The 27314-nt window shown below is 35.8% G+C and overlaps 1 protein-coding gene across 10 annotated transcripts in view; it reads left to right on the top strand.

Moving 5' to 3' along the window:
• Nucleotides 1–23533, top strand: part of REPS1 (RALBP1 associated Eps domain containing 1) — a 61803-nt gene extending 38270 nt beyond the window's left edge. The window contains exons 9-20 of one of the 10 annotated variants that reach the window (XM_030946542.1): nucleotides 2981–3099; nucleotides 8226–8306; nucleotides 11236–11323; nucleotides 12114–12215; nucleotides 14161–14233; nucleotides 16520–16638; nucleotides 17396–17460; nucleotides 18495–18680; nucleotides 19864–19959; nucleotides 20562–20710; nucleotides 21371–21476; nucleotides 22547–23533. In XM_030946542.1, the coding sequence (XP_030802402.1) occupies nucleotides 2981–3099; nucleotides 8226–8306; nucleotides 11236–11323; nucleotides 12114–12215; nucleotides 14161–14233; nucleotides 16520–16638; nucleotides 17396–17460; nucleotides 18495–18680; nucleotides 19864–19959; nucleotides 20562–20710; nucleotides 21371–21476; nucleotides 22547–22615 (1253 nt within the window). In that variant the 3' untranslated portion in view covers nucleotides 22616–23533. Of the gene's footprint in view, nucleotides 1–2959; nucleotides 3100–8225; nucleotides 8307–11235; nucleotides 11324–12113; nucleotides 12216–14160; nucleotides 14234–16519; nucleotides 16639–17395; nucleotides 17461–18494; nucleotides 18681–19863; nucleotides 19960–20561; nucleotides 20711–21370; nucleotides 21477–22546 lie in introns of all 10 variants that reach the window. The other 9 variants (XM_030946541.1, XM_030946539.1, XM_030946538.1 and 6 more) reach the window with 9 other exon arrangements.
• Nucleotides 23534–27314: the final 3781 nt, after the last annotated feature.

Genomic DNA, 27314 nt, shown 5'->3' with positions numbered 1-27314 from the left:
TGGATTTTTATAAAGTTATTAGCTTTTATTTAAATATTTGTTTATTTGGATCAACAGCATTGGAAATAGCTGATCTTATCTAGCATGTAACGTGATCTATTGCCAAAACTTCTATGTTGAATACAATACTTCAGATGAAGTTATTGATGTGGCTGTAGTTTTATGTTTAGCTACAACAGCATACATTTACTAATTTAAAAGTTAGTGATAGGTTTGTCTACTGGACATGATGAATTACAGGATTCATCTTAAGGACTGTAAATCAGCGTAGAAAAATGAAGCAGTTAAATTTTGGTAATAATTTTTATTTTCAGTTCCTGTAAAACTTGTATTTCATTAAAGCTTTCTTCCAAAATTGTCTTAGAAATAGAAACTAAAGTGTGACACCAGAGTGTCTTTTTGAGTGCACTTTTTGCGTGGGATAAAACTTCATCGACCATTTCTTTCTTTGAGAATCTTCTGCTGACATGCCTCAGTATGAATAATGTACAGTCAAACTGTTGAAGAAGATGAATTGCTTGAATGTCTTTTAAACCAATGTGCAAGATGGCAAACTTTATTTCAGAAGTGTTGACAGTGCCATTATTAATCCTGTTCTTTTGTTAGAAAGGTTCCCATTAATCTTCTGCACTTATCCTCTGCACTTAAAAAGTGTTGTTATTTTCCATTTTGACTTCCGAACTAGTGGCCAGCAGGAGGAGGAGTAGCAGAGGGCTCCTTGCACCCTCTGGGCTGTGTTCAGACAGCAAAGGAGGAAGTCTCGTGAACTCCTCTGACAGCATCTCCCTCATCAGCCCTGTGAATCCTGTGTGTGACCAGCTGCAGGTGTTCCAAACCTGTTTGAGATATGATCTTGCTTTACGTCTGGTTTCATAACTAGAGATATGTATTTCTCTCACATGGCACAGACTTATTGTATAATTAAGCATTTACATAATTGGTCACTTTTCTAGTACAGCAGTACATCTCTACAGAATTGTAATTCCTTCAAACTCAATTTTATCTCCGTTAGTAAAAGCTACCAATCTTTACAAAGGCTGAAAAGCAAGTTTTACTTTTCTATGAATTTTTGTTTGGGTTGCTGCAACAATGCCATTTCTTTGTAGGAAAAACAATCTGCCATGCCTTATGTCTTACACATTTACTTTAACCCTTAAAATTTTCCATAGCATGTCGTAGGTGTGTTTCATGTAGGTGTTTGCAGAACTCTTTGAATTACAGGTAGCTGTGTGGTCTATCCATAATAATTTTCAGCCTTATCTTTTGACTTTGTGTTTAACACTGGAAGTTAGTTCAGTTATGTAGAATACCATCAGTAAAACAAGAATTTTGATGTTTTTAACTTAATAGAATTTTTTTATTCTTATTACACTTCAGAGCAATTAACATGTGATATCTATTTCCAAAATATTGCCACTGGTGTATTTGGGACTTAGTATATTGTTTGCAATGACCACAGCATGTCAGCTTGACTGCTTGGTGACATTGACACCTCAATGTAGCCCATTTTTATTGCTTTACCTAGAGGAGAACAATTCAGGATGCTAGATGCTGGGCATAATTTGAGAAACATTTTGGAAACATTATGGAAACAGCCTCATGTCTGGCTACTTAAAGGAAGTTCACATGACCTTTGAAACTCTTAAGAGTTGGTTTCTGTGTGTGTTTTTTTTCATGGTAGTAGCACTTTGGTTGCATCTGATCTCCAGGTAGCACAATTAATTTCATTTTGGTCTTCAGGTTTTTGCCGTCCCTGGCAGCTCTCTGGAGGCAATAATGGGTTGTTACTTTTCAGAGGTACAGGTGGTCACCACTGACTATTCAAGTGTTTTCAGTTCAGTTTGACATTGGATTTGTTATTAGCTTATTCTTAATGAAAATTAGCAGGCAGAATATTGACTTGTCTTAGCAGAAAAGAAGGCTTCAGAGTTCAGCTCTTCAGGAACTTGGAACTAGTAAATTTTATAAATTTCAAAAAAGTTTTGTTAAAACATACTCTTGTGGCAGTCATCTTCAGTCACATACCCATGCAGTAGTCCTTTTTAATGGTATTTTAATTAAACCTTTTTTGTTTTGTTTTTGTTTAGTATTTTGTCTTGTTTGGAGTTTTAGTTCTGTGGACTGCTGACATCATGCTAATATGTCTCGCTACTTATCAGTCACTTTTTCAACTGTTCCTGTTGCTTATATAACTCTGTACAGTTGTAATCTGAACTTTCAGGGTTTTTTTAAGGGTCTTAATGCCTGGCTTTATCTTGCATTTTGATGTCTAGAATAGGAGACATTGTAAGCAAGATTTTACTGTGTTAGACAGAATGTTTGATGTGCTATTCAGATTTACTTCAAAAGAAAACTGAATGGTGCCAAAGGACAGTTGCAATGTGACAGCTACTAGACGTACTCAATTTGCAAAATGTGAATGGAAACACCAGTTTTAGTAAGGAGGTTTGGAACTAATATTATTTGGAGACTAATCTAAGGGGGAATGGTTTTCTTAATCTGTTGTCATATCTTTTTGTGTTTTCATTGAGATACTGGTTTTGCTCTGACCTTTCATACAAGGTAAGTTTTTTGTTCTGTAAGATGAAATGCTCAGCGCAGGATATGATGTAATGAGCGCTAGTGCAAAGTTATTTTCTTATGCTGTAAGAAAAACTTTAATTTTATATATAATGAAAACCTGAAAAAGCTACTTAAAGGCTAAGTACTGGGAGGATAGGATGGTACAGAGTAATCTTCAAAGTCTGATTTTCAGAAACATCCTTAAAATAAGAGTAGTACCTGATAAACAGTTTTTAACAGTATTTAACTTTATGAGAGGTCTTGGGTTGTTTGGGTTTTGTCTGCTGCTAAGTATTTGCTTGAAAAAGATTAAAATAAAGGTACTTTGCACTTTCCATGAGATGTGAGCAACTCTTCTAAAAATAAACTGAATGGAATTTATGACTTTTGTTCATAGTGATTCCTGTCGTTTCAGAAGTTGGGGAACAGACTGGTGAGGTAGGTTACTCTGGCTCTCCAGCAGAAGCACCTCCAAGCAAGTCTCCATCAATGCCATCCCTAAACCAGACCTGGCCAGAATTGAATCAGAGCAGTGAGGTCAGCGCTTTTATCTAAGAGTTATTTCACTGCCAGTCAATAAGTAAATTGTGTATATGTCCATAATTTGTCATAAGTGAATTGCTGATCACAAATCGTGAAACACTTAGGAGGACAATAGACATAAGAAGGTTCTGTGTTAAATTGAAAAAAAAAGTTTTCATTCTGGTTTTTCTGTCTCATTGTGAGATACTATTTGAAATGTTATTAATGGTAATTAAGCTTTATATTAATCACAAAATTTATCTCATAACGTGTTTTGGAAAAGTAGAATTAATTCCTAATTTTTTCATTTAGGGCATGTTTTTGGTTACCTCTGAAGAACATTTTTTAGCAGACACTTTAGCTAAACTACAGAATAAGTTTCTGACAGATTTGGACATTGAGACTTATTTCTGGAGGTGATTTTAGCTTGAAATATCACCACTAACATAGAGAAGTCGTGACCCTGTTTCAGAAGCAGAGACTCAGAGTAGAATCTGAAGCCAGCCATTGGCTAAATTTATTTAAATCTTAAATTTTTACTGTTATGTACTTCTGCTTCATCATACTTGAGCATATATATTTGCTATATAAGCAGTCTTCTGCAGTAGAGCTGTATTTTGTCAAAATTTGAAAGTGAAGTTAGCAAGCAGTATTTTTTTATTATTTTTTCCTGACAAATGTCCTTTGCTTAAAAGGCCTGTAAAGGATTGATTCCAAGATTTTTCTTGTTACTCTGTTTTAACATTTTTGCCTCTGACTTATAATAAACCAGTGTTTTAAGAGCTACTTCTGATCCCCAAATGAGTTTCTGACGAGCCGTATACAAAGATGATGTAGGCTTACTTTTCATTATGAGAGGGGAAAAAAGAATGAAATTATTTTGGGAAAACTATTTTTGATAATCTGGGACTCAATAAGAATTGAAAACTTGTTTTAACGTGTAAGATAGTTCTGTCAGTAGCTGAGTATTGCCTTCTATTAAAAGAGCTTTTTGTGGTTCTTTTTCTTTCTTCATTAGACTTCAAGTGAATAGAAAATTGATACTAAAAGATTTAGACAAACCAATGGAAAATCAGCATGAAGCAGAAAGTAAGCACATTTTTAGGATTAAAGTTAGGAGCAGAGAAAACTTCCTTCATTTCTCAGCAGGGAAGGACTTTATAAAGTCTTCTGTTCCTTGTAAAGGCAAGTGCTAGCCTCATAGTCACATCCTTACCAAATTAAAATGTTGGAAATAATTTCGTGATTCTTAGTTGTTCTATTTGACAGAGTGACTCAGACTGCTGGTAGGAAGCTATGTTTTAAGAGGGAGGTGGAGCAGGTTCATTCAGTTTTTGCTAAAAAGCTGTAAATGTCTGCATCTGTATTAAAATTTGCCCAGACACATTCCCTTGTGTTTTCAATGAAGATTTAATAAGCTAATCATTTCGTACGTGCATCATAATTGAACAGATTCCTTCAGTGTCTAATGCAACTCAAATCCATTGAATAGGGTAATTCCACTAGTGGAACAAAGTGAATTACAATTTTGTCAGCCAGAATCTTGACTTATGAAACTGACTATCCATTCACATAAGGTGGCATTTTCTTTTTGAAAGTCTACTATAGCTTAAGAGGTTTGGAAAAGTTCTTACAGTAGCTATACTACTGGATACTAACTATACTAAAATAAGAGTTGAACTAAATGTTTAGTTTTTTGTTCTAACCCAAAGGAATTTCTGATTTTTCAGATGTGTTGCTGTGCATGTTTCTTTCTTCTCGGCATTTTCTTTTCAGCATGAATCAGGTCACAGTCCTCAAGGTTTTAATTCCATGAAAAAATTTTTGGTATTGCTGCAGGCCTCAGTCTAACTGTTTCCTCTTTCAACCTCTTATAAGTGTCATCAACAAATGAATTACTTGTAAAAGCTCTGCATCTTCGTATTATCTGTCATTCCAGGCAGTCTCATCCTGTTAGTCTCAAAGCTGTTGGTTATTCTGTTCTTTCTAGCTTATAGTTGTTTTATAGAATCCAGTTGCCAGGCCCAGTTACTGGAGGCTCCCAGGTACAGACCAAGGCATCAGTTTAAAACTTCAGAATAAAGAGCAACATGAAAATCTGTCTAACTTTGGATATACTACATGCTTCGCATTCTCATCTCTTCACTTATCACTTCTTTCTCACTTCAGATGTCTTTTCCATCCAAGTCTCAAGGCTGAGCACTTAGTTTTCGAAGCTTAAAATAATAGAAAAACCTACTACAAATTTTTTTGTTGAAAACTGTCAAGTGTCATGCAGCTGTCATACTAGCTTTAACACAGATAGGGAGATTTGCTTTTAAGTTCACAATTGTTACACCTTGTTTCATATATCTTGGTGTTCTATTCATAATGGTTCAGGTTGCTGTGAGTTTTACTTTCTAGTAATTAACCTTTTGAAAGTAATTTAAAAGCATTTTTGCAATTCAACAGGACAAATTCTTCAGCTTTAGCTAGCGTGAGTTTTACCCTGTCAATGCTTTAAATTTTGCAGAGTTTGAGATGCAGTCCAGTAGATTCTCAATATATTTAGCTTTCTGTTAACTGGGGAATTAGCAGTAGCTGGTTTCTGGTAGTATTTCAGGATGGAGCACAACAGCATATTTCCTAGAGCAGGTGTTGGTGTTTATCTGTCTGTGTCTAGCTAGGAAGCCCAAGGACAAGTAATAAAGGTACCTGTAGTTTGGCTTCAGAGCAGGATGGTAAGAGAGATTAAGCATCCATCTGTAACAAATAATATTTTGCCATTTGTCTTAACTGTAACGTAAGTGCTGTGTGCCCTATGGAATTTTTGGAACATTTAACAATATTTCTGTAATCAAATGATCTGTTTGCCAGTCTCACTAGTAACTGGGAAGCCACTGGCCAAATCAAGTTTAAAAGGGTAGTGGTAGACCTAAGATAAATATTAATATGTTTCATGAAAATGAGCAGCTGTGCAAATGCAAGAGGCCAAATCAGGAGAAAGGCTGGCAGAACTTGGCAGTTAAATTTCTGGCTTAGTAAAAACTGGCTCACTCACAGGTTTGTAGAGCTCCAAACTATTTGCAATGCTGCCTCTTCATGAAGGGATGGAGTGACACAGAGATGAACTGTTTAGTGCAGGAAGTGTTAAACAGGGACAGAGCAGCTGGGAATCCTTATTAAAAAGGTTTTGGTAGGTTCTGTCCATGAAGAGGGTAGTTTTGTGTTAAAAACAAATACAAACAAACAAAACCCTCAAAGCAACAGAAAACTGCAACAAAAAAACAACCAGAAAAAATACCCACCCCCATATATATAGAATTCCATAATGTTTGCCCTCATTTAAAGTTTGAAATGAGGAGATAAAGCTCTTTCTCTACAAGAAGTTTTACCACACATGACAGCAATTACAAATTTAGTTAATATTTTTCTGAATTTCATTTCATGTGATTCCAAACAGTTATTTAGGAATTTCCTTAAGTTATTTCTGAAATAACTGTTTTAGAATTGGTTCACATACAGGCTGTTCACTGAATATAGTTTGGTGTAGAGGAGAACACGAGATTAGGTGGACTAACACCATATAGTTTGTCCTGTGTCTTCTGTGTAGCAGTCCCTATGGACATAAGCAAGGGTCCTTGGAGGATTTGAATGAGGGAATGAGACAGCATTTTTACTTCCTGACTTCCTGACCCCCACCCTAGAGCATATCCCTGTAACCCTATAGGTTAGGGCTTTAACCCTTTGCCATTGGTTCAAACTCAATCCTTGTAAATCCTATAAAAGGGGCATACTTTAGCCCACTCCTCAGAACGAACCCTGACCAGGACCTCTTCGCATCAATAAAGACATCTCGCGGAACCTCTGGTCGCCTCTTCTCCTCTCTCTCATCCACTGGTGCCTCCGGCCCTGGGCTGACCACCGCTAGCAAGCAGGCTGAAATGCAGAGCTGAATCTCACTAAAGAGCTGATAACCACCCACGCTTGCTAGCAGGCAGCCCTGCGGCCAGGCTTGAGCCGCTCCGGGACATCGGGCGTTTTGCTCCCCTGGGAGTAAGGCCCCTGATGTTAACGAAGGCAACACGGAGGCTTTATTAATATTCTGGGATCATTTAGATTGATTTACCTATAGAGATGGGACAACAATATGACACAGAGAATACTCTGAATTGGAAAGGACTCACAAGGGTCATAGAGCCCAATACCCAAGTTGTTTCCACAACTATAACAAACATAATTTTTATTGAATTTTCTGAGCACTAAAAATTTTGTAGTTTTAATTTTTGAAACTTGTATTTGTAGTGTTTGAAACTTGCTTAATATTTACTTGTTATTTTACCAAAATATAATAGGTTTAGCATTCTTGTTGTGATTTTTTTAATCTGGTTTCCAGATCACAGACTAATTTTATATACTTCGATGATTTGTTGATCCAGTTGTGGCTATAACTTGACTCAGTTTGCATGAGGATTCTTGACAGCCATATATTGATACAGCATGCCCATTTCTTATAAAATTGTTCAGAGTTTGACTTATTTGCTTTTAGCAATCAGCAGTATATTTGGATTTAATTCTTTGCCTTGTCAGTGATTTAGACTTGTGGAAATACTCTTTTATGGCGTAGAATCACTTCTCGGGGGTTGCACTGGCAAGCTAAGGTGGTGTGATTGGAGTACTCTGCTCAGCGTTCATTTGTCTGGGATTTTGTAAGAAAATCAGCATTTACTAAATAGATGTCAAACTTAATAGCTACAAAGCTGAGGAACCTTTCTGTGGATTTTATAACTACAGATGCACACAACGTGTCTTTGATTTTTATCTCTAAATTATATGAACGGCTTAACCAATTCTTTTACTTGTATGATGTTCATTAGTAAGCATGAACTCTGAAGGTACTTCTGGGTTGCCTGTGCACCTGTATCTTCATTATAAAATGTGAATATAAAGATTAATATTGACAGATAACAAACTTGGTTCCACAAGAATCTCAGAAATAGAAGTACTTAATATATCTACTACTGTGCTTCTCAAGTGAAGTACTCTCCTGTGTAAATATGTTTCTTTCCAGTGCAACCTCTGAACTACTATGCTAAATCTCCTCAGTGATCTTTTACTCTCATCTTCCTCATCATGCTGACTTCTCTCCTCTGTCTGTTCAGCAGTGGGAGACATTTAGCGAACGCTCTTCAAGCTCACAAACTCTGACCCAATTTGATTCTAACATTGCACCAGCTGATCCTGTAAGTCAATCACTTAGCTTGCTTGTTTGAAATTAATTTTATTAACACTGAATTTCCATTCATTGTATTTACTTGTTATGCATGATTCCATGGACTGCTTTTTGGGGAATGGTGGCAAATAACTTGGTTGCTTATTTTCAGAAGATCAAATTTCTAGTACTGCTCATGTTTAATCTCTGATTGCAAAGAATGCTTTTTCCTGTTGATTTTGACCTAATACCACACTTCTGTCATAATCTGTCATACACAAAGAATTTAAACATAATGTTTTTTTGAAAAAATGTGGAAGTTGGTGCAAGGGCCACTCCCTGTGATAAACAAGGTCTGTTGTAGATTTTGTCTTCAGTGTTGTTTTGGGGTTTTTTTGGGTTGCAGAGCCTGATTTACACAAAACAGCACCAATTTCTGTGAAAAAAAAGCTACTGAGCTTTAATGGGTGTGGTATTTCATATTCCAAATGTTTTTACCAAGTTACTTATTAATAAGGCTTTTAGTATCTTTTCAGCTAAACCTGTGGTGTTCTAAGGCTTTACTTAGTGAGGAGTGCTCTGAAGGATTATGTAGTTAAATATCTTGCCAAGTTTGGGAGCCAGAAATACACTACAGTATTTCAAGTTCTGCTGGTTTTAAGCTTTACACCATGTGACATTAAAGCAGTTCTGAAATGCATTAGAAATACAGTATTTAGCTGCTGCTTTCATCCTGGTTTTTTTACAGGCTTAATTAGCACCAAGTGTCCATTTTAATTTAATTAATTACAGTGTTGGTGTCCATTTGATTGTGTAGCAATATAATAGGTGCACATAATACACATTTAACTGTTTTTGGTATTAAACCTGTCACTTCTGAAAAGATAGAATACATAAATATGCATAGATTTTTCAATACATCAGCACTCCAGTCTCAAAGTTAACACTGATGTTCATGTAGAAATAGCATTTCTAGATGCTGAAAGCTAGAATTTAAAGTGCACTGGTCCCCATGCTCAGAATTAACCTCTAATAAACATTCAAAACAAGTGAAAATGTCCTACTTAAAGCAAAAAACAGCCCTCTTTCATCTGAGATGGTTTTTGTTTTAAATACCCTGCATTTTTGTTTTAATGAGGTAAACATGATGTTAATTAGTTCATAGTTGTTACTTGCTGTGTATAATTGCTTGACTATCACTGTCTTGTTTCTGCAATAAGACAGTAATTTATTTTCACAAATAATTAGCAGATGACAGAAACCTGAGCTTTGAATTTTTTCATATGTTGATAATCTAAAAAGTAGAGCAGTGATGGTATATGAAATACTCTGATATAGAGTACATGTTTTTGTGTATGTATATAGAGAAATTCACTGGGAATGCAAAATTTTTTTATGGCTGATCACATTCTTCAGTTCTCTTCATGAAATGCTTATACTTTAGAAAAGAATGGTGAGCATCTTTGATACTTGCTAGGGTAACAGACTTTGAGGTTAGAGTATAAAAATAAGAACGAATGATGACAAATTTTCAGTTAGCTAAAGGCAGACGTTTTGTTTTCAGCAGTTTCAGTAGTGATGCATAGGAATGATTTATGGAACAACTGGTTCCCCAGACAGCTTTCTTGAGCAGTTGTTAATAACTGTCTAGAGAGTAAATTCACAAACCAGGTCTTTTTTAGTTGGAAAAGTAACTGCTTTGGAGGTAAAACATAAGTGAGAAGAGTAAAACAGTGCATCTATTCCTTAGTATGGGAGCACAGTATGCCTTTTGTAAGTCAAAGTGGGTAACATGTTGTTTTATGTAAAATAAGGTTAATAATGTAAATTAATGCATTATATAAAATCCATTTAACTGTTTGAGACATGACTTCTGTACAGCTGCACATTAGAGTGCAGCAGAGGTCTGAAGCAGCCACAGTAAAAGTGATCTTTGCATGATAATCTCATTACACAGGGAAGAAAAAGCAGTATATTTTAAAGTGGTAACTATTCCTAAAAGCTTCCTGCAACAAAACTGCTTGAGCTGTGACTAGAAAGTGGTTTTGCTTGCAACAAGGGTAGCGAATGTAATTGAAATAGTTTCAGAAAATACCAGTGTAGGTGTATCACACCTAGTGAAATTGATCTACTTGAGTAGTCAGAACAGATTAAATTTCTGATACAATGGTAGTTTTGAAACTTCTTGTTATTTCTAGGATAAATATAATATGATCTGGAGGTGTTCTTCTGCTGTCATTGGCCCACCTATTCATGTATTGTGAATATGGATGACAGTAAAAAACATCACACAGCCCTGGCCCTATTTTTAGGCTGCTTCTGAGTTTTGAGGTTATTTTTTTAAGCTGTCTGCAGTCAGTGTTCAAACTAAATGGAAAGGATTGTCTGTAAAGTACTTTAAACAGAGCCCCTTGTCTGAATGACTAATGCCTAAGTGTAGGGCCAGTGCCTGTCTAGAGTTATATTCTATAGAGTTTATTATACTGACATTTAGAAGATTTTTCCTATTTTAAAGACTCCAGAAAATGTCTGAAATTACTACAAAGTACCTATTTCATTGAGCATTACTCATACTATTTAGGGAGGCCATTATTATCTGAGGCATTATAAGTAAAGCTGAGGAGTCAGGGTTTAAATTGTTTTGGGCTTCTGTATTTTTTAAGAAGTGCTCAAAGTACCAGATGTCTGATATGCTAGAAATGATGGAAAAGCTGGTAAAATTCAGCTCCTACTTGCAGTTATCTATAGAAACATATTCTAGTGCCACTTTAAGTAGCTAAGCTAACATTACAGAGATTACAGCTTAGAGAGCCTTGGTTTTCTGGGTGTATTTAATTCCCTGGAACTGTGCAAATAAACTAAATCTGTGAAATTTTGTTCAGAATTAACATTGCACATGTTGTCAGAGACTCTTAAGAGTGATTTAAGCTAGGTTAACATAACTGTGATCTCTTCCACAGGACACTGCAATTGTGCACCCAGTTCCTATAAGAATGACTCCAAGCAAAATCCACATGCAGGAAATGGAGCTTAAAAGAACTGGAAGTGGTAGGACATTTTTTCTTGCTAATTTGGGAAGTTTCATACAGTTAGAGTTGGTCTTACTTCCTTGAATGTACTTACTTTTCTCTTTACCAAGGATGAATAAATCTGGAGTTGTAACAAGCATCATTACTGAGTTAAGAGCTGCTGTTCAGATAAGTGCAGAGCTTGAATTGGCCATTTGCTACAGTGAGGATTTTGCCATCTCTAGCAGAATGTTTCTTGGAGAGTAGTTCAGCATCATTATAAAGATTGGATTTGGACCTGCAGGTGAATGTTTCCTTGTTAGATACTGAAGGAAACTGGAGATGGAGATCATAACCTGCATTCATAAAGCTTGTTCATATGTGGTCAGAAATACTGCATTTATTATTTTGAAACTTGAAAGCATTTGGGAATATTGGCAGGCCGTTTTTTACTCTGGTCAATAATAAGCAAGGTGATTTGATAAATTTTCTTAAAGGAATAGAGTGGGTTCTTAGTTTTCAGTTGTGTGCCAGTATTTCCTAAAGTCATGGAACTCATGCAGAGTCTTCAGCATAGGAGAATTAATAGTGTTGACAGCACAGTTCTTTTAACATTTCTTTGGCCTTGTAAACAGCTGAAAATTTACAGCTCTTAATGCTGAGAAATCGTGTTTTACTTTGTAATAGTGTTATTTCTGAGTTAAAATACACCAGCTTTAGTCTTGAGTGCAGCACTTTAGATAAGGGCAGAAAACCACTGTAAAGCTTTGGCACCAGAAATAAAGGCTAGTCTCGATAAGTTCATTTATCTAGATTTTTTTTCCCTCTAGATCATGCTAACCCTACTAGTCCACTACTTGTGAAACCATCAGATCTCCCAGAAGAAAATAAAATTAGTTCATCTGTAAAATTTACATCTGGAAATACAGTTAGTAAGTATCAAAGTGCTTTCCAGTCTCGTTTCTTACATTACACAAAATGTAGATCCGATATATCGCTCAGTGAATGAAAGCTGGCTGGATAGTAGCAGCTCTAAAATGAGATAAACTTATCCTAAGAACAGAAACATTTCTGATATAAAGTATGTATTAGAAGTAGTAATTAAGAAAGTTCTACTGATGTCACTGGTTAAGCTACCAAGCAAATCCTGCAGACTTCTATGTTCCATTTTAAATGCAGCTTTTCATCTGTTTATTTCATTCTAATAGCCTTTTCAATTTCCAGTATCTTCTGTCCCCAAAGCATGTTGCATTATGTTGATTTGATTAGTCCACTTATCTAATATTGAGAGAGGTCCAAGATTATATGTTGCCTGAATTAATTTCTGGAGTCTTTCTGAGATTCTTTTTTTTTTGTTTTCTTCAAGTCAGGAACTTTTCTTCAGTAAAAATAAAGTTTCAATAAGTCATTATTTTAAATCCTTTGCATTATTAAGACCTAGAAGTATTTTGACTGGTTTGTAATACAGGAGGAATTCAGAAAATACCATCTTGCAATATGTTTTGCTTTTCTCGTGAGCTCTGTTTTAATGGCACTCTTCGTTCTGATCATGTCTGAGTTTTACTTTCCAAGCAGAGTTCTGTTTTTACTAAGAAGTTTTCTAATTCAAAAGAACAAGCAAACATCATCTCTTAATGTGGAACTAGTGCTGTGTGCAGGATCCAAGTTCAAGAGCCTTTTGGTGCTCCCTTTTCCTTTTCTGAGTGCAGCCTAATCTTTTAATCTTTAATAGAGTGTTTTTCCCTGAGAGGAAGAACATGGTGAAATAAAACAAACCACATTGTAGTGTAAAATATATGCACTGTGTAGTACCTGCAATGTTAAGGAGAAAAAGTAGAAAAAAAATGTAACAGGTAAGAATGTGCCTTGCTGATCAGGAAAGTCATCTCTGCAGGATTCTCATTTCTGAGGCCTGGTTGATGTGTCTTACCACTTTTGGAAACTTCAGTGTCCTAGGAGGTTAAAATAATCCTTTGAGAGTGGGTAATTCAGAAGAATCTTGATGTTTTTGAGTAGAGTTTTCCTCTTCACTGGCAACAAATTAACTGAGTCCCTTTGCTCTAGTGACTTCCACCTTGAACTTTGGTTTACCTGGTGCTCTAGAATAATCCCTTGTGATAAATTATCCTGAGGTCAATTTTTCTATCTACATTCAGTCCATATAAATTTTGTGGTTTTTGTGAGGCTTCTCATTTCTGGGGAAAGGAGCCTCATGCTTTGCAGAGCTTCTAAGGGTAAGGGTGTCCTTGAAAATCTGTCTATGATGCTTTAATAGCATCTTTCATTTCTGTAGATTTCCTTAATCAAAAGCTGAAAGTTTTAGAAAAGGTTTAGTCCAAAATAAGGTTGACCACCAGACTTGGCGGTACAAAAGTTAGAGTAGTAGCAAAGCAACTGCGTTAATCTGTGTTCTGTACATACCCTTTCCTTTTTCTGATTTCTAAGATTTCTGAGTCCTTCAGCACTTCTAAAATCAGGCATGTTCTACACCTTGCTTTTTTTTCCTTGGATGTTCCTTACTTTTGTTCACTAGATTGTTGAAGTGATGGAATGTCAAGTGTTTAAAAATTACTGTTTGTAAAACTTAGGTTTTGTATTTTAAATACAACATTACTGTCATTGTTTATTCTCAGTACATGACACTAGTAACCAGCAACTGTGTTGGGTGAGTGGAGCTGGTTTGTATTGTGTCCTTCAATTATTCAGGTTCGAGGATTTTGAATCCTGACCAGATGATACCTTACAGGGAAGCAATACAAGGACATACACCTTTTTTGTAACAAAAGAAATTGGATATTTGAAATTACTGGTTACTTCTGTCTGTTAGGGTATGCTAATGATGCAAAGCAAATATGAAATTGTGCTTTCTTTTCCCAGCAGATGGTTACAGCAGTTCGGACTCTTACACTTCAGATCCGGAGCAAATCGGAAATGCTGTAACACGGCAACGGTCAGTAGAGTAGCACCTGAAAAAAAACAAACAAAACAAACAAGTAAAAGGTGTTTAAAGAAGCCTGTTCTCAGCTCCTGGTTATTTGACAACTAGGTTATAAAATGGTGGCAAAAGAGATTCCTAACTTTACCACTCAGGAATCTGGAAACAGTCTGTTTTCTAATGCATTACAATATATGTTGCTTTCATTAGTGTGTAAAGTGAAAATTAAAAAAGGACAGTTTTCTAAAAATTTGAGATTGGCCAGTCAAGTGCTCCATGTGAAGCTCCACATTCAGTCAGAATCTTAATACTTTCCCCTTAAACACAAAGGAATGTAAGCACATGAGACCATGCTGTTGCTTGAAACCGATTTTTTGTATTTTTAAAAATACCCATTTAGGCATTATTGGAGAAGAACCTTATGACACTGTAGCCTAAAAGAAGAATTAAGCACACTTTAGGAATACTATGGCAGTAACTCCATCTCTTCTAATAATGGACTTAAAAAGGGCAGTCAAATGCCCAATGTAAACTAAGGGTTTGGAGAAAGCTATGCAAGCACAAAACCAACAACTGCATCATTTCACATGAGAGAATATGCTGTACTAGCTGGTGCTAGTTGTTCCCACTAAATCTGCCTGAATAGGATTAAAACCAGCTACACCACTAACTATCTTACAGTCAGTTTCAGAGGTAAGTTTCAAAACAAAAATAATTAGGGTGACTTCAATAGCAAAGAAAGATTTCCATTTGCCTGTCAGTACAGCAACTTGAAAGATTCTTTCCTGCGTTGTTACTTAATGGAAAATGTGACTCTGTCATACTTTTATGTATGTTTTTGCACTATCAATATGATGGTTTCAGCATGTTCTTTTACTTTTTGACTTTGGATTAGGTTCTCTTGCTGAACTTGTGTAGATGAGGGAAGCTTTCTGATGAGTTCCCACATTATGGCACAGGGAGCTTCTGTCCTGACCGGGTAGTTGTGGCAGTACGCACACAGGAAATGTGTTGTCCCACTTACTCTTTTACTTTCTTCCACTGGCACCTCTTCTACCCATTGCAATTTTGTATAGAGATGACATTGTACTTAATCTTACCATTAGTCAAGACTACATTTTGGTATTTTCACATAGCAAAAACTGACAAAGCTGTGTCAGATAATGATACTTTGGAATTCTCCTTAAACCACTTTCTCCCATTTTAATACCATTTGTGTTTTTTTTTTTTACTGTACTAGCTAGAGGGATGACCCAAGGAGTCAGTATAATTAGATTTTATTTTCATCAGCTGGAGAGTTACACAGTATTACAGAAGCATTGCCATAGAGAATATATTAAGAAAATCAACTTTTCTATTTTGATAACTCAGTCCAGTTTCTGTGTCTGGACTTAAACATTCAGAAATTCCAGGTTTTGTGTGAAACTTGGGTAGCCTTCACCTCTCCAAGTTTACATTTTACAATAGTTATAGAAGAATGTTGCAGAGGCCAGTCATAGAAAAGATTTTATCACAAGTTGAAAAAAAAAAGCAGCTATATTCAGGTCAGTGATTCAATAAATCTGTCTTGTTCAAATTAGGCTAGTTAGGAAGCTTCTGCAAACTGATTTTAAAAGGAAGTTGTACAAAAATTCTATATACAATAAATCCCACTTAAATGGCACTTATTGCAGTAATTTATCCTTCTATCCTTTCTGCATGTGTTCTCCATGAATTTGCAACAGATATCCACTAGATGGTGATCCTACCTAAGAATGAGTCAAAATGTCTGAAGATTCTACCAAGTGTATAGGTTTGGAAAATTTCAGGCAGAGAATTAAATTGCTGTCTCATACACTGAGATACTTCTTGGGCTCGATATACATGGAGGCAGGTCCAACAGAAACCCAATATTCTTCTTTAAGGAAATTGAACTTACCCCATTTAACCTAAATAGGATGTTGACTGCATCTTAAAAATTACAGTGACTGTCATCTGGATGGAATTACCATATTTATCATTCTCTGTTCCTGAGCTGTCATCGTTTGGGATATGCATCAAGCTATTGGTTTCCCAAAGATAAATTACATGTGATAATATAAGAGTAATTTGAATAAAGGATATTTAAGTAAATTGAAATATAAAAACAGTTTTAAAATCAAAGAAGTTTAAAACTAATATGGCAGTCTTGAAAATCAGTGGCAATTAGGGGGGTTTACCTCTGTCAAACTTGGTTTTTTAATTGTATGCTTTGAAGAACTTTTGATTTTTAGTTCTGTTGTAGCCACCTAAAATCACTACAGAAGCTTATGTATTTTGCAGATCACATTCAGGAACATCTCCAGATAACACTGCACCACCACCACCCCCTCCAAGGCCTCATGCTTCTCATTCTCGGTCGTCATCTTTAGATATGAACAGATCCTTTTCAGTTACCCCAGGTAGATATGCTGTGTTCTCAATGTATATTATTTTTCAGCACATGCGTTCCTGAAGTAGATAATGCTTTTTTCTCTGAGGAATGATTTAGAATATTGGTTTTTAACGCACCACTTCTGAATAAAAAAGTTGCAAATGTTGTCATCCTTACTGTATTGTTTATATTAAAATTTATATTGTACTTTACTTAAGTAGCTAATTTAAAAGTCAATTCTGATTTCTGGCGTTGTAGTTTTTTGGATGAATGTGGGAAACAAAGTCAGGAAAGAATATTCTGGTTGTATACCCACATCCAATCAATTGCATCTGCCAGTAAATTTTCAAGGGGAGTCTTTTTGGAATCGCCTGTATTAAAGATGGGTATTTAGTATTTGACTTCAGAGGAAATTATTAAAGTCACTTCTGCTGCTCTGCTTAAGGACTTTTATTGGACATCTGGCTTATCAGTACTTTTAAATTCAGGATCACAAAGTATGAGAAAATACTAAGAACTTGTAATGAGGGTAAAAAAATCCCAAAGACTTAAGATCCTAAAACCAGAAGAATATGACCATGTCTGTACAAGATCCATATTCTGATTAATCCTGGTTTTGTCTGTCTGGCAATTTGAAAGGAGGTGACATTACAATTATGAGCCCAAATATGACAAGTGGCAAATATGAGGCACAATGCAATGTTTCTTCATGTTGACAAGAAAATTTGATAGCACTGTAATGTACAAAGTAACAATCTTGGCCAAATGTGGTGCATCTTTTACAGGACAGCAACAGGCTGGAGTTGTTGCCTATCCGCCTGCAGTGCCTCCAAGACCACAGCCTTCACAGGTGATGTCACTTCTGAAAAATCATATTCTAACTTGGTGCATTATTTTTATGTAACTTGAGTTTTAATATATCTCGTAAGTGAGTATCATTGCTTGATGTATTTTTGAAAGCACCAGGATGTGAATGATGGCAAAACCTAGAATACACCCAAATGTTAGTACTTCCTAAATAAAAAAATGCTTATAGTGGAATCATGGGTGGGGATTAAGGTAGATATTGAGGAGGAATGAGTGGCTCTAGAGCTCTGAATTGTGGGAAACAGAGAAAAGTTATCCTTTCACATTTCATTGTCTATTCCTATATAGTGCATAGGCCATAACAAAGATTGCAACAGCCATTTTCCAAAGTTTTGCAAAAGATTTGCCTTTCATTTGTCTGGCACAGGGCAGAGCTTTATGTAATATGCCTGCCCCCAAAAGGACTGATTCCACTTCTTCACTTGTCACAGACTTGGTGATCTTTGCAGTTGCAGTCTAAGTGATATCAGTTAGCTGATTTGGTAGAAAGCACATCTTGAAAAAGTTTTTTCTTTGTCCTATCTAGCTGAATCCTTCAACTGCTGTGCAGATCTGACATGGGACAGATAAAATTGCTTTTCAGTTGTTTCTCACCAGCAGCTACTTGTTAGAATCTGAGTTACTAGCAGTAGAAGTCAGTCAGTGATTTAGAAATCATCTACAAGGATTCAGAAATTATCTGAAGGGATGAAGGGAGTGTACAAGGACAGACATATTCCACACAGTGATTACATAAGAATGTTTCCCTATGAAACTAGACTAAAAGCCTGTATCAAGCTCCCAGACAGCAGAAATATCTATTGTTGAATGAGTCTAGCTAGTGCTACATTACGGCCCTCTTTGGTCTTGTTTCCTGGATAGTAGCATATCTGAACTTCCTTTCTCTTAAGTATTTCTTCATGCATGTCTTGCCTGAGATGCATGTTGTCCTACCAATAGTATGTAAATTGTTGTCCACTAAAGAGGCAAATAATCCTTAACATTCTGTCCCTAAATATTTTTGTTATTTTATTGCAGGGCACAGGTCCTCATGTGCATCGCTCAGTGGATGCTGATGGCCTAATAGCTCATAGCAGTACCTCACCTCAACAAATACCAGAACAGCCAAATTTTGCAGACTTCAGCCAGTTTGAGGCATTTGCTGTTTCAGGTGTAAACAAAGAGGAAGAAGATGAAATTGAAACACACTCAGAAGCCTTGCAGGTGAGTAGAAGGGAAGATCTTATTGATTGTTTTAATACCACCAGCATGAGACTCTGTTGAAACCTATTTCTGCTGTTCTCTGTCAGTGATGTGTTGTTTGTTGGGTTTTTTGTTCTGTTTTGGTTTTTTATGATGTCTCAATCCATTGCTAGAAAGCAATTACATTGCACACTGCTGCACTTATTTAGTAATTGCCAAACACCTAGGCAGAAGGAATTCTTTTCATCTCATTGATTGTAATTTTAAAGATTTTTGTGCTTATTAGCATACGTGGGCACAAACCTAATTGTGTTGGTAATACACATAATTTGAGACTTAGCCCAGGCAAAACCTTTCTTCTGCTCATTCTTGCCAGTCTTCCAAATGACTTGCTGGTAATTTTTAAATAATGTCTTAAAAAAGACATGCCTTAATAAAGGAGATGACTGTCATGTGTTGTAAACATCTGCTAAAATGCCATTAATTTGCTTTTCTTCAAAGTCGTTGGACAAACAGCTGAAGTGAATAGAGCTCTGGCATCCTTCTATCATTAGAGATGTTAACAAAAACTTGTTTCCTACTACAGACATAGGACTTGAAAGTTGGGAAGCATTAATGTCATTGCTAGCTGCTATTGCAGAAACTACTTCATGTTCTCCTTTGATAATTTGTAGCTTTTATGCAGATTGTAAGTTTTCTGGGACACTTCTGCATCCTCTCTTGCAAAAGTCCCTGTGGTGCTTTAAAGCTCTCCCAGCTGTCAGCAGCATGGTCTTGCTTCACTTGTTCAGGAGGGTCAGTGATGTAGCCCCATCTGAGCACTCTCCATGCACCTCATTGCAAAACCAGCTATGCCAGCTTAAGCTGCCTCTGCAAACTGCTTAAGTTAAGCTTGCTGATTGTTTTGCATTGAGGTGGATGTGGAACAGTCACATTGTGTTCCATTGGAGGGATTAACCTTTGGCAGTGACAAATAGATAATAGTGGCACTGTAATAGCAGAAACAGCAGTTTGTGGTCAGGCCACGGCCTCTTTTGTGCCTCATGACATTGGACTTGTGTTTCTAAATGAGAATTGAACTAGAATTTTAGGTGTTAACTGTATTCATGTATCAGAACACAGCATACTTGTTTTTATTCCAACTGTTGCCAGATGAAGTATGTGTTAAGAAGTAGATTTCTAAATACAGTTTATATTCCTTTAGGTTGAAAAGCCCTCTGATTCTGCAAGTTCTCTTAGAGTTGCCAAAGCAGATGGAAGAGTTGAAGACAAAGCACCTGCAAATGTCCCTAGTAGTGCGGTATGCAAAGTACCCTTGGAACAAAGCACAGTTGTCTGATATATATGAAATTAAATGTTTGTTTTGATTTGCAACAGCAGCTTTATATGTGTCCACTTGAACCCAGTTTTCTAAGCCCAATAGGTGCTTCAAATAGGCATGTGTATGGTGAATTTTTGCAGCAGATGATGATGATCAGATTTATTCTTGTGATAGCAGAAAAGATACTTGTAAGTTTTCAAATTTTTGAAACAGATCAAAATGTTTAGTGCAGAACTTGATTAACAGTAGCTTTCTATTTGATTACAGACATATAATTAGTGGGGGGAAGGTGTGCTCTGCATTGCTATGTGTTTGCAGTACTCAGTTGTACTGTGCTGTTTCTGCTTGCACACTTCTTTGTCAGTGTGAAGCAGCTTACTAGCTTTTCACCACGTGGTGGGATTTAGTAGTTCAGGTTTTTTCCAGACCAAATGAGAATGCAGCTAGATGTCCATCAGAAAATACCTGATGGGTGGTAAATTCAGTTGTCTCAGTAACTGAATATGAAACACAAGCTACCAGGCTATAATGTAAATAAAATGTAGTTTCAGAGAATTAATAGGCTGTGTTTTCCTCTTCAGGGTAAAGGCACTACCCCACTTGCTCCACCACCGAAGCCTATTCGTAGAAGATTAAAATCAGAAGATGAGCTAAGACCTGAAGCTGAGGAACATACACAGAAAACAGGTGTCATAGCTGCTGTTCTTGCTTCACAGCCATCTATTCCTAGGTAACCCAAGAAGTATATAAATACATCTGTTACTGGAAAGTTTAAATGTAAACAGCATACACACTTTCTGTTGCAGGAGTTGCAAACAATTTCAGTGTGTTTAATTTAGATTAATTCAATGATTTAAGAAGTTTTTGGTTTTTAAAGATGGTCATTCCAAAGCTGCTACTGCTGGGAGACTTTTAAGAGATTTTGAATTTTGGAGTGTGAACTCTTTTTAACTTCTGCAAGTATGTTGGAAATAAGTGGTGGAAGTACTAAGATGTAGAGTTTAATTTTAAATGGTTTCTATGAACAGTCAAAAATGTACAGTCTGTGTCCTAGCATGAAAATAGTCTATTGCAGTAGTCACTTGGAGGTAAATGAATGTGGTTTGCTGTGTTAGGCCTTCAGAAAGTTGATAATGACAAGTTTTTAAAACGCGCTGTGTGCTCTTTGATTGAAAGCAACTCTGTGTGCATATATAAAACATATATATCTGTGTTTCCATGCAAACAAACGTGGTTAACCAAGCCAGACAGATGCAGGAACATGTAACAGTATAACAAGTAAAAGAATTTTGAAAAGAGGATTCTGCTCACTTAAAGAAGGGGGACTTTAACTGAGATGTTCAGCTAAGTGGCAGAATTACTTATTACAGTACTTCTGATATTTTCTCAGATCAGTGGGGAAAGACAAGAAGGCAATTCAGGCATCAATCAGACGTAACAAGGAAACCAACACTGTTTTGGCCAGATTGAACAGTGAACTACAGCAGCAACTAAAGGTAATTCCTTCGTCTTTGTCTGTGTAAGAGAAGAGCTTCAGAGAGCAAGATGTTAGTGATGCACAGTAAAAGGCATCTCTGCAATCCACTGATAAATGTAGTTGAGGATATTGATATGAAATATTTAGCTATTTTTGTAGATCATAGAATATACTTATTTGTGGCAAGCTTTGTGAAATTACAAATCACACTTTTGCTGCTACAACACATTTTTCAATGTAGTGATCTGCTTTTAGCTACACTAAAATTTTACGTCACATTATCAATACTAGGTTACCTGCCATCATCATCACGTACTTTAAAAGCAGTACTGAGAAGAGCAGCTGAAGTAGTTTGTGTTCTTCTGAAGGAAAAAGCAAGCCTTAAAGTCTTAGTAAATTATAAGTCATAAATATTTTTAAACAAATATAATAATCTGAAATACAAAACTTGCAGTTTAATAATTAGTGCAACAATGGTAATTTGTTTATCTAGGTCAGCTATCATTGTTTTAGAGCTATCTGTAGGCATCAGCTTAATGTCTTTCGCCTGCCGTCTTTCTTACCTAAGATATCTAATTTTAACTATGAAGATAATTTTTAAAAATATCTTAAATGAAAACATGAAAATTAATGAGATACTGTCTAGAATGGAAGTTAGGTGATTTTAAAAACTCAAGCCTGAATTTCACTTGTTACTGTTCATGAGAGTCAATGTACATAAAATTCACAGAGGAGGAAAAACCGGGGACAAAAACTGAGTTTTCCAATACTCTTAATTCAGGTGAGAGCTTATCCCCTTAACATTTTAGACTTCATTTGAAAATATTATAGTTGGGTTTGCATCTGGTTACAAGTTTGGGTTTGGGTGCTTTGAAAGAAAGGAAAAAATACTTGGCATCACCTTTGAGCAAAGTACTGATTTCCAATGATAAGTAATTATTACCAGCCAGGTAATCTTCTATTCAGTGTCTAGGAGGAGTTACCAAGAGTCTAGAATATAAGTTGGTTTTCAAACTGATTTTGATTGCATGAGGAAATTTTCAGTATTCATTCCCTGTGGACTGTCAGTAGAAAATCTTTCTTTTGTAGGATGTTCTTGAAGAGAGAATCTCCCTGGAAGTCCAACTGGAACAACTTAGACCCTTCTCTCACCTCTAAGCCTACTGCCGTTAACTGTGAATTTACTAATTTTGAAAGGGGTATTGGTTTCAAGGCCTATTTAAATATCCATGCATCTAGCTCAATGCACTCTATTCTACATTAAATGTTGTGGTTCTGTTTTGTCAATTTGTCCACTTTTGTATTTTAAATATTTTAATTTCAGTACAGAAAGAAAAAAAAACTACTACTTTTTCCTTGAATGTGACACTGCCTCTCACATCTTTCTCTGTGGGCATCCATGATCTTTGTTGGACTTGAGTTTGCAGAGTTTGTCACCAAAATTGCCAACTGGAATTTTTTCATAGTTTTTTTTTTCCTGTTGAAACATCTTTGCAGAAGAAGGTTGCTAATCAGTTGATTTTAACCTTTAAGCACATAAACTCTTCATTCACTATGGCATTTATTTTATTGTGCCAGAAAAGAGACAAACTACTAATCTGTCATCAGCCAATATTACTTCCCAAGCTGCCTTTCACAATTGGAAATTGTTCACGATTCTAGAAAGCCTGCCTCTTTGCAATTCCCCAGCTTACTCAGGTTGGAAGAGTTCTTGCAGGCTGTTTGCCATATCAACTGGATTGGATGTTGTGATTTTTGTTGCATACATTACACAGTATGTAACCACAGATTGCCAGGTGTTCACATTTTATCCATTCATGATCCTGATTCAGCCGCATGCATAGAAGCATTTATGGCACAATTGGTAGTCTATCAAACAGGTCTTCTTTAGTTCTCCCTTTTGTGAAAAGAGTTGGGTGTAGGTCCCAAACACTAATTGCACATTATGTAAGCACCACCTGTAATTGCATGTCTCACACATTACCTTTTAATAGCAGATCACATCCACCAGTCTTCACTATAACAAATTGTATTGTCAAGTAATGTGTCAATACCTCTATAAACTTCTAATTCCCAGCAAAAAAAAATATAAAACAAAATATGAACAGTTTTGCTTCTTAGGAATTCTGGGGTACCTTCTGTCATCTTATTTCCAGGCCTTACTTCTCTGGCATATAGACAGGCTTCACTATTAACAGAGTTCCTTGAGTGTATCTTGCTCTTCAGGTTGATGTACTGTATTAGGATTTGTTGTATATTGTACGATACACACATTTTGATCTCATATGTAAATTTGCATTAATTGCTGACTAACAGCAGATATTCTATTTAATGGCTTCTTCTGGCTGTGGGATCATAGATGTTTAACTGCATGGATGTATCTCTGCAGAATCAGAACTAGCAATTGTGTGATTTTTACACCAATAAAACAGCACAATATTTTAATTTTGTTGATTCATCTTTACCTGGGAATTGAAATTCATTCAAATAAGGGGAGGGTTTTATTACAGGTTTGCAGGTAATTTCTTGTGATTTTGTGGCATGTACAAGAAGTGATTGATTGTAATCTTTTGGTCATTTTCTTCCCTCATTTTTAGCTGTTGATCAGAAGTGATTCTCTTGGTAATCTGTGGCTATACTCCTTTTGTATCCTCCTGTAAGAAAATTTAATACAAATGTAATTTCTAAAAAGTAAATGTTAGTATTGACTTGGGTCAAATATATTTATAGTTCTTTAGGCTTAATATCAGGTTTGATTTCCTCAAAAAATTCCTTTAAAAATTAAAGATAAATCATCCTCTGTTAGCAGTCCTTAACATCACAGTCTCACTTCTGTGCATAAATGAAATTCTCTTAACATCTGCTTCCCTTCCAAAAGGATAGGTCAAGTCAAATTTACCACTGGTTATGCTGTTACGGTGAAAAATAAGTATTTTTCCTTTTGGTTGTCATAAACAGACTTGATAATTATAGTAAATTTTTTCTTCTATTACTTTTTCAAATGTCATGGAAGTGTTGCAGATGGTTTATGTATATAATCTAAAGCAAAATTCTCTGGTATGAAAGGATGTCATGGTTGCATGAAATATGGTCGTTTCTGTTTGCATGTAAAGGGATTAAGAAATGATAGCTGAATGGTCACAAAGGTGAGATATAAATATTATTTAAAGTGCAAGGCTTTGACTTCAGAAAACTATATATGAATAGGGAAATGTTACAAAAAACCCAGCAAAACAAATGACCCTCCTCAATGTAAACTAAAACTTTAAAGTTGATGGACTGATCACTTCTATTATAACTGACAAGTAGGAAGAACAGAGTGGGAAAAAGTTTCTCCCTTTTTTAAAAAGCAGGAAAAGGAGTCACTGCAGTTAAAGAATGTTGATCTTTTGAACCAACTGTATCTTGTCCATAGTTTATTTTAAAGTTTAAAATACATTTTTAAAATAACACTATTTTCATATTAGTATTTAAGTATTAGGCCTGTGTTTATAGCAACAGGATTCTTAAATCAGAATTTAACATTTTCAGCTTAAATGTAAAAAGCGTTTTACATTCAAATGTTACATGTACATACGAATGTCTCTAACATCCATATCTTCCTAATAGAATGACAAGTTATTGTCTAAAGTAAGGAATTTTGGCAATCTGAACCTTTTTGTGTCTTGCCAACAAGTCTATTTTTAAGAATTTTTGTGGATTACTTTTAATGCATCATTCTGTACATTTTAAACCAGTTTTTCATGATCAGAAGACCTTCTAACTGAAAAACTACTTAATGTCTTAAGAACATCACTGCCAATGATGTTCAGAAGTTACCTCATTTAGTAATGTAACCGAACTTTAATCCCTTACAAAATTATCTCCCTGTCTTTCTCATTTCTTTGATCTTGATCCAGCTACTTGATGCATTCTTTTGTATGAACTTAGATTGTAAGCTCTTTGGGGCAAGGAATTATGTACAGTACAAAAGAGGTGCTCTCTCTATTGCAAGTATAAATGTAGACTACTAAATAATATGGAGTGTGATCAATGTACCCAGCTGGGATGGATGGACAGCAGCAGGCCTTTCTGAAACACCTGGGGAATGTTTTTCTCTGGACTTTGTCATTGGAAGTGTGTCTCTTCTCGTTTGTGTTTCTTTTGTGTCTCCTGATAATGTGCCTCTTTCTTCATTCCACCTGCTTTGGAGTTGCTTTTTTGTCCATTCATTGCCTATCTTAGGACTGCAGAGAAGATTTCCAAAATGCAAAGGTAAAAAGCTGAAAAGCCACTTTGTTTTGAGCAGTATTCTAAGTCAATCCAATGTAAGCGAGCATTTTCAGTTTTTTTGTACTTCACATGCACCTCATTTTCCTTGCAATTGTGATGAACTAGATGATCTCATATTACTGAAAATGTCTTATGTGGGATAAACAAAGTTGAGGTTATAAAAACTTAAAACTAAAGAAAATAAATTTGCAGCATTGTTTCTTGTGTGACATGTCTCTGTCCCTTATGGATGGGGTGTGCTGTGTTTCTCTACATTTAGGGCAGAGTTGAGAATTACTCTTCTGATTTCAGCTGTGCAGTTTGTCTCTAAATGGCACTGTATGGGTGGCCTGGCCTTAATCACTTTTTCCTAAAATGGTAAAAAATAGTAAATCATTGTCTTCTGACTCCCAGCTCATTCTAGTCTTAGTTTCTAGTGGAATGTAGTTTCATGAAATTGTAATGTGTTGCAAAAGCACATTACTTCTAAGTGAGTAATAACAATGCAGTTCTTAATCTGTGGGGAAGATGAAAAAAAACTTCTTTATCTTGTTTATTTTGAATATATTTGCATGCTTATGCAGCATGCTTGTCTTGCCACATATATTGATGTACCAGTCTTTGATCATACAGCTGTCTAGAGGAAAACACACAAAAACCAAGGACTTCATTATCTAAAAACAAAAAAATTAAATGCTATGTTCTTGTAATAGTTTTAACAACGAACTTGGGATTGTATAGGCAAGATGTTAATAATGTCTACATACCAATAACCAAATGAGACAATATAGAGTTGTCCTGACAGTACATAAGCAAAATATAAACTTCACAGGAGTCTTTGAATTAATTGCTTTTGTTTGGGGACATGGAGGGGGGAAGTTGAATACTGTGTAATTTCCTTTCAGTAATATTTCTTTGAATTGGCAAAATGGGTTTTAAAGGTGCAGTTTCTGCTTTAAAGGTAGACTGTACATTGTTTGTACCTAAAGCATATACTGATTGTACACTAGTTGTACCTGCTGTACACTGCTAGTGTGTTTCAAAGTGATTTCACAGTACCTTTTTCCAGCCTAATGGTATATAGGTATTCAATGTCTTGCATTTAAATTATTGTCCAAAACAGCCTTTGTTTAGTTATAATACTAAAAAATTTGGTATTGTGACGATGAAACATGAAGTTTGTGATCTCACAGCTTAAATACAAAGCTTTAAGAAGACTCTTAGTACTGTTTATCACACTTCACCAGCATTCTGGGCCACAGAAAGCTAGATTAATTCTATTTAATCTCTGGTAGAATATATTCTTGACACTTTCACTCTTACAGATATTGATTAATTTAATCTGGAAGCAGCTGAAATTACTCTGTGCTTTTGACTGGTCTCATTTATGAGAGGCCCGTGAAATTATCAAAACATCATAAATAGTTAAAGCAATTTAAGCTGACATTCAGTGGTATGTTGATGGAAACCCAAATTCTGGCAATCCTGCTGTTGAGCCATGTGTGGCTGTATTGTTTCCCAGTCTGTGGGAGATGGGAGCTACATCGTGCTCTGCAGTGCACATGCACTCTGTGGTGTATCCCTTAGAGCTGCAGTGCTGCCTCTT

Source organism: Camarhynchus parvulus, chromosome 3, assembly GCF_901933205.1.
Source record: "Camarhynchus parvulus chromosome 3, STF_HiC, whole genome shotgun sequence".
Classification (NCBI taxonomy): Eukaryota; Metazoa; Chordata; class Aves; order Passeriformes; family Thraupidae; genus Camarhynchus; species Camarhynchus parvulus.
This window is presented reverse-complemented; position numbering and strand designations above follow the sequence as displayed.